The 12,985-nt window shown below is 49.7% G+C and overlaps 1 protein-coding gene across 2 annotated transcripts in view; it reads right to left on the reverse strand.

The window, feature by feature from the left end:
* MORN5 (MORN repeat containing 5) overlaps positions 1 to 12,985 on the reverse strand; it is a 33,483-nt gene that overhangs the window by 15,617 nt on the left and 4,881 nt on the right. Inside the window, exons 3-4 of one of the 2 annotated variants that reach the window (XM_067742393.1) lie at positions 12,176 to 12,287; positions 8,113 to 8,244 (exon numbers count right to left, since the gene is read on the reverse strand). In XM_067742393.1, the coding sequence (XP_067598494.1) occupies positions 8,113 to 8,244; positions 12,176 to 12,287 (244 nt within the window). The remainder of the gene's footprint in view (positions 1 to 8,112; positions 8,245 to 12,175; positions 12,288 to 12,985) is intronic. The other variant, XM_067742394.1, reaches the window with a different exon arrangement.

Genomic DNA, 12,985 nt, shown 5'->3' on the forward strand with positions numbered 1-12,985 from the left:
CTGGGAGCAAGTTATTAACCTATTTGAGTCCAGATCTTCTCATTGCAAACTCTGGCTCCTGAAAATTCCCCACTTGGGATGCTGGGAAGAGCAGAGATCAGCAGGTAAGGCACTTAGCGAGGGTCTGGTAAGGAGCCTCCCCAGCTTCGTGACCCTGAGCTGTGGATGGGCAGGTGAAGCTGCATACCATTCTTCCGGGCTTGCAGGTGAACCATGGCCTTCTGTTGTGTGCTGAGCATGGAGAGATGAGGACTGTGATAGGGGGAGGAGAGTGGGAAGGGCATTCTCAGCAGCGGGGGAACATACGATGTGAGGATAGAGCCATGTTGATCGATGGAGGGCAGCTAGTCTGCTTGGGCTGGACCATGGGGTGGGAAGAGACAGGGGGGTGAAAGGTAGACTGGCACTCTGAACCCCGTAATCAAGTCTCCAGACCCCGGAGTTTCAGCAGGATTTCATTTCCCCAGCAAAACCCTGAGGAGGCAGAGACCTAGCACGTCCAATCACATGTCCCCTCAGAGCCTTCCCCTCTCTCAAACACCTAGAGAAATCTTAACAAACCCCAGGGCTTACTCTCCTCTCTCTCCCCCAGCCTGAGTCAGTAATCAGTACAGTGATAACAGCCTCAACTACCGATCACCGGACACGTGCCTTGAGCTGGGTGCTGTGCTATGTACTTTGCTTACTTAACTCCATCTTTTCTAACCACAATTCCTCCAGATTAAGTACTACTATAACGCTCATTCTACAGATGAGGAAACAGCTCCAAGAGGAGACAAGAAGTAAGCTACCCATGGCCACCTAGCTGGCCAGTGGTGGATCCGGGACCAGAGGACAGCCGGATGTGTGTATTCTAGGTCCTGGGCATTTCTCCGCCACACCACGCTGTCTCTCTGACCTCTTCCCGCTCTCAAGCCTCCTGCGGGAGGGAGCTCCTAACTCAGTCTCTGTTTTGTTTTGTGTCTGCTGTCTTAATTGCAATATTGCCTACACTGAGTTGCTGTCTTTTATGGTTTTATGGTCCCAACAGAGGCAGCATCAGAGTGGAGTGGAAAGACCACAGGACTTGTAGGAAGATGGGAGTGGGTTAGAATTCCAGCTTCACCATCACCAGTCTGTCATTCATCACTCCCTGACCTGGATTCCTCATCTCAGGACACACCCATTCCCAGCTCACAGGATGCATGTAGAGTCCCAGGAGATGCAGGGGTCATAAGCTCAAAGGCTTTAAGGGGGGTACCTTAAAGAAATGACAGATGCTGGGAATTCCCTGGTGGTCCAGTGGTTAGGACTCGGTGCTTTCACTGCGTGGGCCGGGGTTCAGTCTCTAGTTGGGGAACTAAGATCCTGCAAGGTGCGGCATGGCGTGATCCCCCCCCCCGACCGGGACAAACAATGACAGGTGCTAATGGGGGTCAGACAGCAGGGAGTGGTGGAAACCTGGGCAGTGCTTGCCCCCTGTTGGTGCCCAAACCCATGCCGTTTCAAACAAGGGGCCAGCCAAACAAAAATTCTGGCTCGAGAGCCACTGGTTTGAGATCTCTAATGCTTAAGCTTTACAAACTTGGAGGTGCAGAGAAATACAAACTTGGAGGTGCAGAGAAATATAATGGCTTATATTTATTATTGAAAATAAGTTGTCTATTATGTGCCGGGGACTGAATTTTGTATAATTTGTTGAAGAATCTGAGGGACTTGCAGGCAGGTCCTCTGCCCGCCTGCCTGCTTTTCTTTCACAAACGATGAATCACCTCCAACTTGTGGGACCCGTGTGAGGTGCAGAACACCCAGGGCTGAATCAGACACAGACACACGGTCCCCGCCCTCAAGAAGCTCTCAGTCTAGTGGGGAAGACAGGCAAATAGAGATTCTTCTACTGTCACGGGCTAAGTGCTGTGAGGCTTGTGGGAGCACAGAGGAGGGACATCTCACACAGACAGGATGGAGGGAGGCCGGGGGGCGGGGAGGGAGGGGTTGGTCAGGGAAGGCTGCCTAGAACAATGGTCCTGACCCTTAAGAAGGCTGTGAAATCAATTTAGTGCATAGCAACCATCATTTTAAAAAACGGAATAGAAAATATGGACTTCTCTGGGTGTCCAGTGGTTGAGTCTCCACGGTTCCAATGCAGGGGGTGCGGGTTCGATCCCTGGTTAGGGAACTAAGATCCCACATGCTGCACGTAATACAAAAAAAAACAACAACAAAAAACTGAATAGAAACTATCATAGCACATCTCATGTAAGAATACATACGTGAGTGTGAGTCTGTGTGTGTTCTGGGTCATGATGTAAATCATTCCTGATACGAGCCAAGGTCCAACGGTTTGAGAGCCACAGTTTGAGAGGATTCTTGCCTGCCCTGCTCCCCAAAGCCTAGCGCACTGCAGGCACTCAAAGGCTTCTGGATGAGCGGACGGATGGATTTCAACTCTCTCAATGATACGGCAGTACGTACTGTCCTTTCCAGTTAAGAAAGGCACACTTGGAAACCCAAGTCTAGCAAACCTGGATCTGTCAAGCGTGCTCACAGCCTAGCAATTTGTAGCTTAGCCGTCCGGGGCTTTCTCTCTGCCCAGGGGGAAAGGAAGCCAGCCCAAGGTGGGTGAGGGGCCGAGGCAGTTCCGAGCGAAAGGCGACCCTTCTGCTGGTGCCCCAGCCTGTGACCTCCTATAAAGCAGCATCCCCGGCTCTGACCCACCCAGGTGGCACGTGCCTCATAATAGCAGTGGCTTAGGCCACTGCGTTTACTCTGGGATGGCCTCAGTCACCCGCCTCGGGCCCACGCGGCCAGCAGTCCTGAGCCTCCAGGATGCCGACAGGAAGCACCGTTTACGGGGCAGATTGGGATGCAGGGGAGAAAGGGCCCCGGGGGAAAACAGAAGATGGACAGAAGGCCACATCAGTCCCTGGAGGGTGAGATGAGTCAAGGGTAATGACGAGGTGGCTACTAACAGAGACCCCTTTTTAGTGGTTTTCAGGACACTCTGAACTTGATCTGCCCTATGGTATCAGGACCAAAATACCCTTCCTCCTCCATCATAGGCTCTCAAGGTTAGAAGTGGCCTAGAAATCATCCAGTTCAACCATCTCATTTTGCAGATGGAGAGAAAGGGGCCCAGAGAGGGAAGGCACTGGCCCGGGGTCAGCCAGCAGGCAGCCTGGAACCTGGGGACCGTGGCCCTTCAGATGCCCCTCTCTTGCCATCTTGCTGGAAGGATCTCCCATTTCCTATCCTGTGGCCTCTTTTCTAATGTAACAAGAGAAATCTTTCTAATGGACAAATCAGTTACTATTCCACTCGCCTAAAACCCTCCCTTACTCCCCCACGGCCCTCAGGTGAACAGGCACCTGCGATCTTTCCTCCGGCCCTCTTGGGCCTCCTCTCCTGCTTTTTCCCCTGACGTATTGGTGTCTCACGCTCCTGAGCGACCTGTAGCCTCTTAGATGTGCAGCGCTCTCCCCCATCTCTAATCCTTTGCACATCCTGTTCCCTCTGCCTTTAACACTCTTCCCGACCCTGATGCACTTGCCTGCCCTGATTTAGGTTTCACATTAGATCTTGCTTTTCCCAGAAAACCTCCCTGGCCTGCTGGCCTCCAGGCTTTGGGATCCGCACGAGGTTCTTCTGCAGCAACTCTGAACTGTCACGATCCATTTCACTGTCACTTTCTCTTGCTGCCTGAGAGCCCCTAGGATGCCACTGTCACCTTCATGCCTAACACAGAGCCCGACCCATAGCAACCGGTCAATAAATATTTGTTGCCCAAACAATAATCAGTGTCTGCCCTTCTAAGAATGGCCTTCCCTTCCCCGATGCAGTTTTTTAAAAGACTTAATTTTTTAGAGCAGTTTTAGGTTCACAATAAAATTGAGAGGCAGGTACAGAGATTGCCCATATATTCCCTGCCCCACACATGCACGGTCTCCCCCATTATGAACATCTCCCACCAGATGGTACGTTTGTTACCATTAATGAACCTACATGGACACGTCATAATCACCCAAAGTCCTTAGTTGACATTAGGATTCACTCTTCGTGTTGTATATTCTATGGGTTTGGACAGACGTATAATAACATGTATCCGTCATCATAGTATCATCCATAGTATTTTCACTGCCCTAAAATCCTCTGTGCATTCCCATGATGCATTTTAAAGTTTATCATCAAGCATGGCTTTTGCCCACAGGATTCTGGGAACCACAATTTCTGATTCCCCAGTCACACCGTGCATATTCATGCCTCTGTGTCTTTGCCCATGCTGTTCCCTGTGCCTGGAACGCCCTTACCCAACGAGCCTGTTTATGAAACCCCTACTCATCCTTTAAGACCCATCACTTAGGGAATTCCCTGGTGGTCCAGTGGTTAGGACTCTGCACTTCTACTGCAGGGGGCACGGGTTTGATCCCTAGTCGGGGAACTAAGATCCCACATGCCATGTGGCGCGGCCAAAAACAAGACCTATCATTTCTGGGACCTTTTTCCTGACTGACACCCTCCACCCCGGACGGGTGATCAATTCCCCCTCCCCATGCCCCCCCTCCCATTCTCCAGGGCTTCCCCCCACCAGGGCCCACATCACATGATATTGTGATTATATTTTTCTGTATCTGTCTTCTCCACTAGTCTGTGGACCTGCACAGGACCAGCATGTCCTCTCAGTGAGGCAAGACTGGAATACAATTCAAATGTAGAAAACTGAAAATGCATCAGTTGTATTGTACAACAACTGAAGAAAGATCATGCTAACACAGAATTCCCCAAAACACTAGTGCCATAAAAATTCTCCCTGCTGCCCCATCTCCCAACTAATTTTATGGTCAAATAATTTTAGGAAATGATGTAACTATATCTCTCTGGTAGAGATTCACAGTCCACACTCATTCCTTAATTTATTTTTTTCATATACAGCTAATGAGCGCCTAATACGTGCCTGGGTCTGTGCTTGCTGCTGGAGCTACAGAAGTGTGCCTGTTTTTAAGAAAAAGTTTTGCTTCCTTTCTCCTGTAACTTTGAACTTTACTGGTTCAGAGGCCTTAGTTCTCAAGGAGAAATGGTCCCACCAAGTGATACAGCAATGGTTCGATTGAACTGGAAGTGGAAACAGCCACCTAGCCATTTTCGCACCTTATGCCACTGAAACAACAGGCAAAGTAGGGGAATACATTGCTGGCTGGAGTGAGGGATCTCGACTGCCAGGTGGAAATTGGGTTGCTGTTACTGGGGAAGGGAGACGCTGTATGGAACCCAAGGGGGTTCTCTAGGGCACTTCTTAGTACTTCCACTGCCAATAGTAAAAATGAATGCAAAACTAAACCAACCAATGAAACAACCAAAAAAGGCAGGACCAGTAAGGATTCAGACCCCTCAAAAATGAAGGTTTGGGTCGCCCTACCTGTCAAAAACTAGACCAACTGAAATGTGAGCAGAAGGCAAATGGAACATGGAATTTATAATAGAAAAAGGAATTTATAAGTATTAACTACAGCCTCATGACCAGTTATAGAAAGAGGACTGTATCAATGATACAGTGTTTCTTCCTTGCTTGTATGTTTATGTATAACGGTATCTATATCATTTATCTATCTACATATTTGCTTTTATTAACTAATTCTTTTTCTCTTCTTTCCTCTTTTCCCCTTAATATTTTATAGGAAGATTCTTGGCAGTGGCGTGGAGGTTGTAGATTAGGCAGGACTGTCAAGGGATAACATCACTCAAAGATGGATGCGACGTCTACTGGGTTTAAGGTCTCCCCTCTCCGAGGAGGTGGTGAGAGCATCTTTGTATTAGTAGGAAGGACAGTTGCGACTTGTAATACAAAAGAGCACAAATGCGTTATCTCTGCAGCAGAGAAGACTGTGTTTGGATGCTGAGCAGCAAAAAGCAGTTGATGGGGCCAGTTATGAAGCTACTGACGCTCAACTCCAAACCCACCTTTCTGCACTCTGCTTGGCGATGCTGGGACTGGGACCACGTGGAGGACACTTCTCCTTTGCCAGCTGGCCTCCAGTCAGGTGCTTCAAGGCAGACAGAGGGGGAGGGGACACGCTCCTTCCTGTTTTGCTTGCTGCTCTGGTCGGTGTCTCAGCAGTGGCCTTTCACTTCCAGTTTCCAGCTTTCCCCACACTCCTAGAACCAGCGTCATCGTGCTCTCTCTCCAGAGGCCCTCCTGGGCAGTGCCCCCTCCTCACAAGTCTGGGATGCAGCTCCTGGTTGCGGGGGCCTCTATCAATCTACATTCTAATAACCCAATCTCTTGCTTCCCCCCCGCCCCAGTTTTGAGGTGGTAGCTGCTTCCCGCAGTTACTTTCTCTGTCACCTCAATGTCTTCCTTTTGGTTTTTCAGCTCTCCAATACTTACTTAACCAATTTCCTGATATTAAATTCTTTGTTTTTCTGACTGGACACTGGACAGGTACAAGTGGAGACAAGACAGACAGAGTCCCTGCTCTCAGGGACCTTACCATTTAGTGGGAGAGGCAGACAGCAAGCAATTCATTACACAAGTGAGTATTTAATTACAGTTGAAATAAGTGCCGGGAAGGAAAACTACAAAGTATACCAGCACCTAAAAGGTCCTGAGAAGCCCTTCAGTTAGTAAAACTGTTTAGTATTACTAACTCAGTATCTCCTTAGTTGATTTGATCAAGAAACTTCATGGGAGCCTATTTATATCCAGCAGAATTAGTGTTCTATATAGTACATTCTGTTAATGGAAGATGAGAAGTCAGAGAAAAGTGCCAAGGACTTGGAATACAAGCATTTGCCATGTCCCCCCAGCAGCACCCAGTGGGCGAGGGGTATCTCAGCTCCAGGATTCAGCCACGACATCAGCTGACGATTCCCTTTGCGCTTATTCCAGCACCACAAGGCAACTTTCTGATCATCATTGAATGACTGAGTAAATTTCCCTACAGGGAGTGGAAACCCTCAGCAGCCAACCCAGGCCTTCTGGTCTACCTGGCAGTTTCTTTCTCATTACACAGTAGGGTTTCTTGACCTGGGTCTCTAGGGGAACCATCAGCCCCTTAAGACTATATGCAAAATGCATATGTGTGTGTGTGTGTATGTGTGTGTGTGTGTGTGTGTGTGTGTGTACACATATTTGTGTGTGTGCATATGTGAGCATTTTCCTACGAAGAGGGTCTATGGTTTTGGTTATTCCTAGTGGGACTATGGCTGTAGAAGAGAGAAGGGTTAGGAATCACGGTGTTAAAGGAAAATGTTCTTGTTCTTATTTGTACATTGACCTCTTGCAAGTTTGGTCACTGTAAGTCAGTCCTTCTCAGTCTGATCAGCTTGTGTTCAGTCACCAAACTGAGGTTCTGGATCTTCCAAGGTACTCCCCAGGCTGAGGGGCCAGCAGTCATCTTGGACCACATGGCATCACTCACTTTCCAGGCCTTTACCTGTGCTGGTTCCTGGCTGAAAAATCTGTCCCCACACCTTAGGGTCAACTCCGCATCATTTTTTGGGTCTCAGGTTAGCTATTTCCTTCTTGAATCCTTCTCGGAATTTCCAGTTCTGGATTAGATAGCACTTCTTTGTGTTCCCACAGCATCACTCCCACCTCTCTGGGACCCCATTCCCACCTCCACTACCCCCCACCACGATTTAGGGCCATGTTTTTCCCTTTCATTATGCTTATTCCATGATGCAATTAACCATTCATAGTACTTGTCTGCTTTTTGCCAAACATAAGCTCCACGAGGAAGGGGTTTGTGGCTAGCTTTGGTGCCCAGACCAAGCAGAGCATCTAGCATACAGCAGGCACTTACTAGCTGCAGGGAAGCATGCAAAGATAAGTACTTGAATCCTTTCCATGCTACACTTATGTGCTGTCACAGTTAGACCATTAACGTCCTCTGCCCTACTCTGTGACCATGTATAGACTTGTCAGCCATGAGAATTCCAAAGAGTGAAACATTCAGACAATCAATTTTTGGACACTCAATGATGGGCAAAAGCTTCTTTCTCGCTAAATGCATGCATGCGTGTGCACACGTGTGCACAGACCTACATGTGATCAGACGAGACTGGGCACGTTCAGGGTGGTATGGCCATAGACCAAACTTACGTGTGATGAGAGAAGAGAAAACATGTGCCACATACCTGCATTTCTCAGAAAGCGATTCTTATAGTCCTTGACAATCCTCGTGGTTGGGTTATAGAAGCCATCTCCGCAGTCATAACAGCCTGGAGGGATTTTTCTGGGCGGGTCCATATTGGTGAGTCGAGAGATGCCTTGAAAGGATATCATGGATCATTAACTCACCACCAAGGCCAAACCCAGTCCCAACCTAAAGTCCACTTTTGGCTGGTTGCTCATGTGACAATCCGGCCCCATTTTTAGACCACACACTCCCTATCAGGGTACACGGCAAAAGCACCACAAACAGGGCCCCGGAGGAACTTTCTGAAAATGGCTCCATGAGTAGGTTCTGGGAAACTAAGTTGCCTGCATTCCTTGGCTCGTGGCCATGCATCCCTCTGACCTTCACTTCCATCATCACATCTCCTCTCCCTCTGCTTTTATCATCACCTCGTCTTCTCTCACTCTGACCCTCTTGCCTCCCTCTTATAAGGACCCCTGTGATTACACTGGGCCCACCTAGATAATCCAGGATAATTTCCCCACTTCAGGGTCCTTGACTTAATCACATCTGCAAAGTCCCTTTTGCCATGTAAAGTTAACACATTCATAGGTTCAATGATTAGACATGGACAGCCCCCTATCTTCTTCCCTTGACCCCCTCCTCTATTTCTAGGGACACCATGAAGAGGGCACAGGTTCTGGAATCAGAGGGACCCTGAGGATGTGTCAGAGTCGGCCACATAGCTAGAAAGGCATGTCTGGGAGAGGAATGGCATTCAAGGTGTGAGCAAAGGCCACAAGATATGAGCCTTCATGCCTCGCTCAGGAAGCCTTGTGGAACAGGGTGTGTGTAAGGAAAACAGCAGGAAAGAAACGGGTCACGTGGGCAAGGATCAGGTGATGAAGAACCCTGACCCAAACTACCAAAACAGCTGCCAGGCATTGTGCTAAGTGCTTGACTCCTACTATTTCGCTTACTCCTCATAGCAACCCTGTGGTCCCATTTTACAGATAAGAAAACTGAGGCTCAGAGAGGTCAAATAACTTGCCCAAGGTTAGATACTGAGCTCTGTAGCCTATACGTTAAGCTGCTGATATCAGGGGAGGCGAGGGTCTGGGCACCGCCTCCCAGAACCGGGGACATTGGAACCACCAGGAGTCGGTGTACCTTGAAGGTCATAACCCCTGTGTGTTGTCTCTCTTGGACGCTGAGGCCTGAGGAAAGGAGATAAGGTTGGAATAAGTAACTTCTCGGTTTCCTTCTACGAGTGGGTCTGTAATTCCCTGTCCTCTGGACTGAGGGCTGGATGCCTGCCGAGCGCAGCACACACTCACAGCTCAGGGTCCCGCACACAGCGGGGCTCTGAGGTTGGCTGACGATGATAAGCAGGTACACTATCGGCTGGTGGTTACTGAGGGCACACTCCACGCCAAGCGCTTTACAGCCAGTTCTCTCCCCGAAGCCTCCTGCCAAAGCCCATCTCATGGATGCCTTGCCCCGGCCCTAACAATGCCTGCTGCCGAGGCGGGAGAGGGGGCTTTTGGAGAGGTGAGCAGAGTGCCGAGGGACTTGGGAAGGAAGTGCCACTGGAGGAGAAGGCGTGGCCGCGGGAAGGGTGTGCGCTGCCTCACGCAGCTTTGGCAAAACCTAAGCCTTGTGAGAGCTGAGGGCCTGAGGCCAGGAGCTCTTTGCCTGCAGGCCTCAGCTGGGGTGAAGAGCTCATGACAACGTCATCGCTAAGCCAGGGGGAGCCATTTACAAGGTTCTCCCGTGGCATCCAGACTGGCAGCTATGTGAAGGCAGAGACTGTGTCCTCGAAGCTCTCGGTCCCCCAGGGCCCAGCCAATGTCTGCCACAGAGCAGGTGCTCAGGGAACGTCTGTGAACAGCATTGCTGTAACTACCCAGAGTGCACCCATCACCTCCTACTGTGACGTCAATATCATTGTCCCTGTTTGATAATAACTCTTTATCGAGCACCTCCTACGTGCCAGGCAATGTGCTAAGCACTGGGGACACACAGAGCCTTTGCTCTCGAGGAGCTCACAGTCAGCTCCTCGTGAGAGACACTCATGACAGAGCTGGGGGAGTGGATCGTGGCTGCTGTGATTTCTCACGGGGAGCACTTGCCTAGTCTGGGAATTCAGGGAAGGGTCCCAGGAAAGGGGCATTAAGCTAAGACCTGAAGGGTGGGAAGGAGTTATTTGGGTGAAGTGAGAGGGTTAGAGCATTCCAGGCAGAGGGAAAGGCAAGAGCATGGTCTCTTGGAGGAGCAGAGAGAACATCCGAGAAGGGTAGGGAGCGAGGGATGAGGCTGGGGACCTCGCAAGAGCCAGAGCACGCTGGTCATTCTAAGAGTGTGGAACCTCATCTTCAGGGTAGCGGGGCGGCACTGGAGGGCTGGTGGCAATCAGATTCACGGTTTTCAAAGATGAAAGTGACCACAGAGTGGAGAATGGCCCAGAGGGGGTCAAGCGTGGATCTTAGGAGATCAGGTAAAGAAGGGCAGAGGATGGAGGTCTGGAATAGGGCAGCGGCAGAGAGGATGAAGAAACTCAACTTGGCACATGGCGGTGCTTGGTAAATATTTGTTTAATGAACAAATGGATATACTTTAGAGGCAGAATCCGTAGGACTAGGTGATGGATTGCACATGGAGGTATGAGGAGGCGGGATTAGGCTTATCTCGGCTGGGGGTGGGGGGGAGTGACAGTCTCTGGGGGAGCAATCCTTGGGGGAGAGGGGGCTGGTGAGGAAGGTAATGAACTCAGTGCAGATTGAGGGACAACCAAACGTAGGTGTTGGGGAAGCTGGATGCAGGAATCTGAGACTCAGGGATTTTGATTTCAATTTGATTTCAATTAAATGAAGGCTTAAAAGTGAAATCACCTTGTAGGGAGAAGGCACAGAATGATGACAGAAGAGGGTCTAAGCCAGAGAGCCGTGGGGAACCCCAAAATTAATAATCAAGGGGAGGAGAAGCTGCAAAGGAGACGGGATAGAAAGAAAGTGGGAGAGTGAGGTGTCAGGAAAGCAAAGGGAGAGAAGGAGTCTCACCTGGTCAGCTCTCCGATCCAGGTCACAAAGCCAGGCTTTGCACTGACTGACTCCGACCCTGAGCGCCTTCTGGAGGTTTCTGTCCTCAGGGAGGTTGAGCTGCCCAGGCTCATCCAGCTACTGAGTGGGAATGCTAGGACTCCAACCCTGACCTTCCAGCTCTCTGCTCTGTCAACTACACCACATTATCTCATGGTAGGATTTTTTTTTTTTTTTTTACAGTTTGCAACATCATTTTCCCACATTTGGATATGTCATCTGGGCTGTGCCGAAATCTAGCCTTTTGAGGTTCAGCTGACCTCACCCGAGTCTCAGAAACACAGGATGAGCCCCTTAAGCTGCTAGAATCCAGACTCTAGCCCCGCTGTCGCCCTCTGTGACGGAACTCGATTTTTGCAGGGATATAGCGTGAGGCAGGGGACCTCAGAGAGGAAGACATGGGCTCCCATGGGAGCTCTGCCACTGGAAACATGTTTGGACTACGTGGACTCAGCTTCCTCCTCTGTGACATGGAAGGACTAGGAAGGCAGACATGGCAGGGCCATCTGGAGATTCTACGAGACAGGGATTATAGAGGGCCTCACCCAGCACCCGATACACAGAGCACACGCTCCACTGGTGCTGGCCCACGTTGGTGCTACAGCTGATCTGATGAATGACAGCAGCTGAGATGTACTGTGCACCTACTGCGCGTGCAAGACACTGCTGTAAACACTTTACACGAGTGATCTTATTTATGAGACACGTGGGGTAAATGATGCTATTGTCCCATTTTGCAGGGGAAAAACTGAGGCACAGAAAGGTGGAGGCACGGCCCTTGGTCCCCGGCTGGTACAGGCGAGCTGAGATTTGAGGACTGGCCTCTCTGATTCTAGAACCTGGCGCTTCTGCATTCTGTGACCCTGCTCCGTACTCCTCCCCTTTGGGTGGGTTACTTCAGTGGCGCCACAGCCCAGTTATTTAGAACCGTTTTTCACCTTCCTCTCTGTTTGGGTGTGAAGGGAAAGAAGGGTGCCTGGGTACCTGCAGGCTTCAAGCCGTAGCAAATCTCAGTGTAAAACCTCCGATCGTAGGTGTCGCAGTAATGCCAGTGCTCAGCGTCATACTGCAGCCCGTCGGAGAAGGTGTATGTGCCCTGGAAGGTAAGGAGCACACGCACAGGTCTGAGGAGCCCACAGCCCACTTGCCAAGAAGGACGAAAGTCAAGGGAAGGGGTGGCTTTTCCATTGCCGTGGAAAAGAAGTGATAAGTATCACAGCTATCACAGCTGCGGTGATTAGGAGGAGTGGTTAGGAAGTCCTGGCACCCAAAATATGCAACTCAAAATATGCAATGCTGTATATTTAATAGGGTTGATTCAATGAAAGTCGGTGAGATAGTACATGAAAAGCATTTGACATAGGGCTGGCATATGGTAAACAGTCAATAAACGTTACTATTATTCTTTTATTATTATCACGGCTTGAAAGTTCAGAGCCCTCAGTCATGGCTCTTTGTCCAAACATGTACATTCAGCTTTTGCTGCCTTAGTGCTAAAGGAAGCCTCAGGATGTAGACATCGCATTGGCCTGGGCATCAGGAAGCATGGGTGGAAATTCCAATACTATTAATTCACTGGGTGACCTTGGGTAAGTCACATCCCCTTCCTGGGGCTTAGATTCTCCAAGCTGTAAAGCGAGGAGTGTTTCTTAACCTTTTTTTAGGTCATGAGCCAGCCCCTGTACACACCCATAATCCCACGAAAGTTACAGATCCTTTCTCTGGAGAAATTATAGTCACATGTACACAGAAGCTTTTGTATATAAATTGGGAGATTTCATTGACTCCCTGAAT

This window comes from Pseudorca crassidens, chromosome 7, assembly GCF_039906515.1.
Source record: "Pseudorca crassidens isolate mPseCra1 chromosome 7, mPseCra1.hap1, whole genome shotgun sequence".
Taxonomy (NCBI): domain Eukaryota; kingdom Metazoa; phylum Chordata; class Mammalia; order Artiodactyla; family Delphinidae; genus Pseudorca; species Pseudorca crassidens.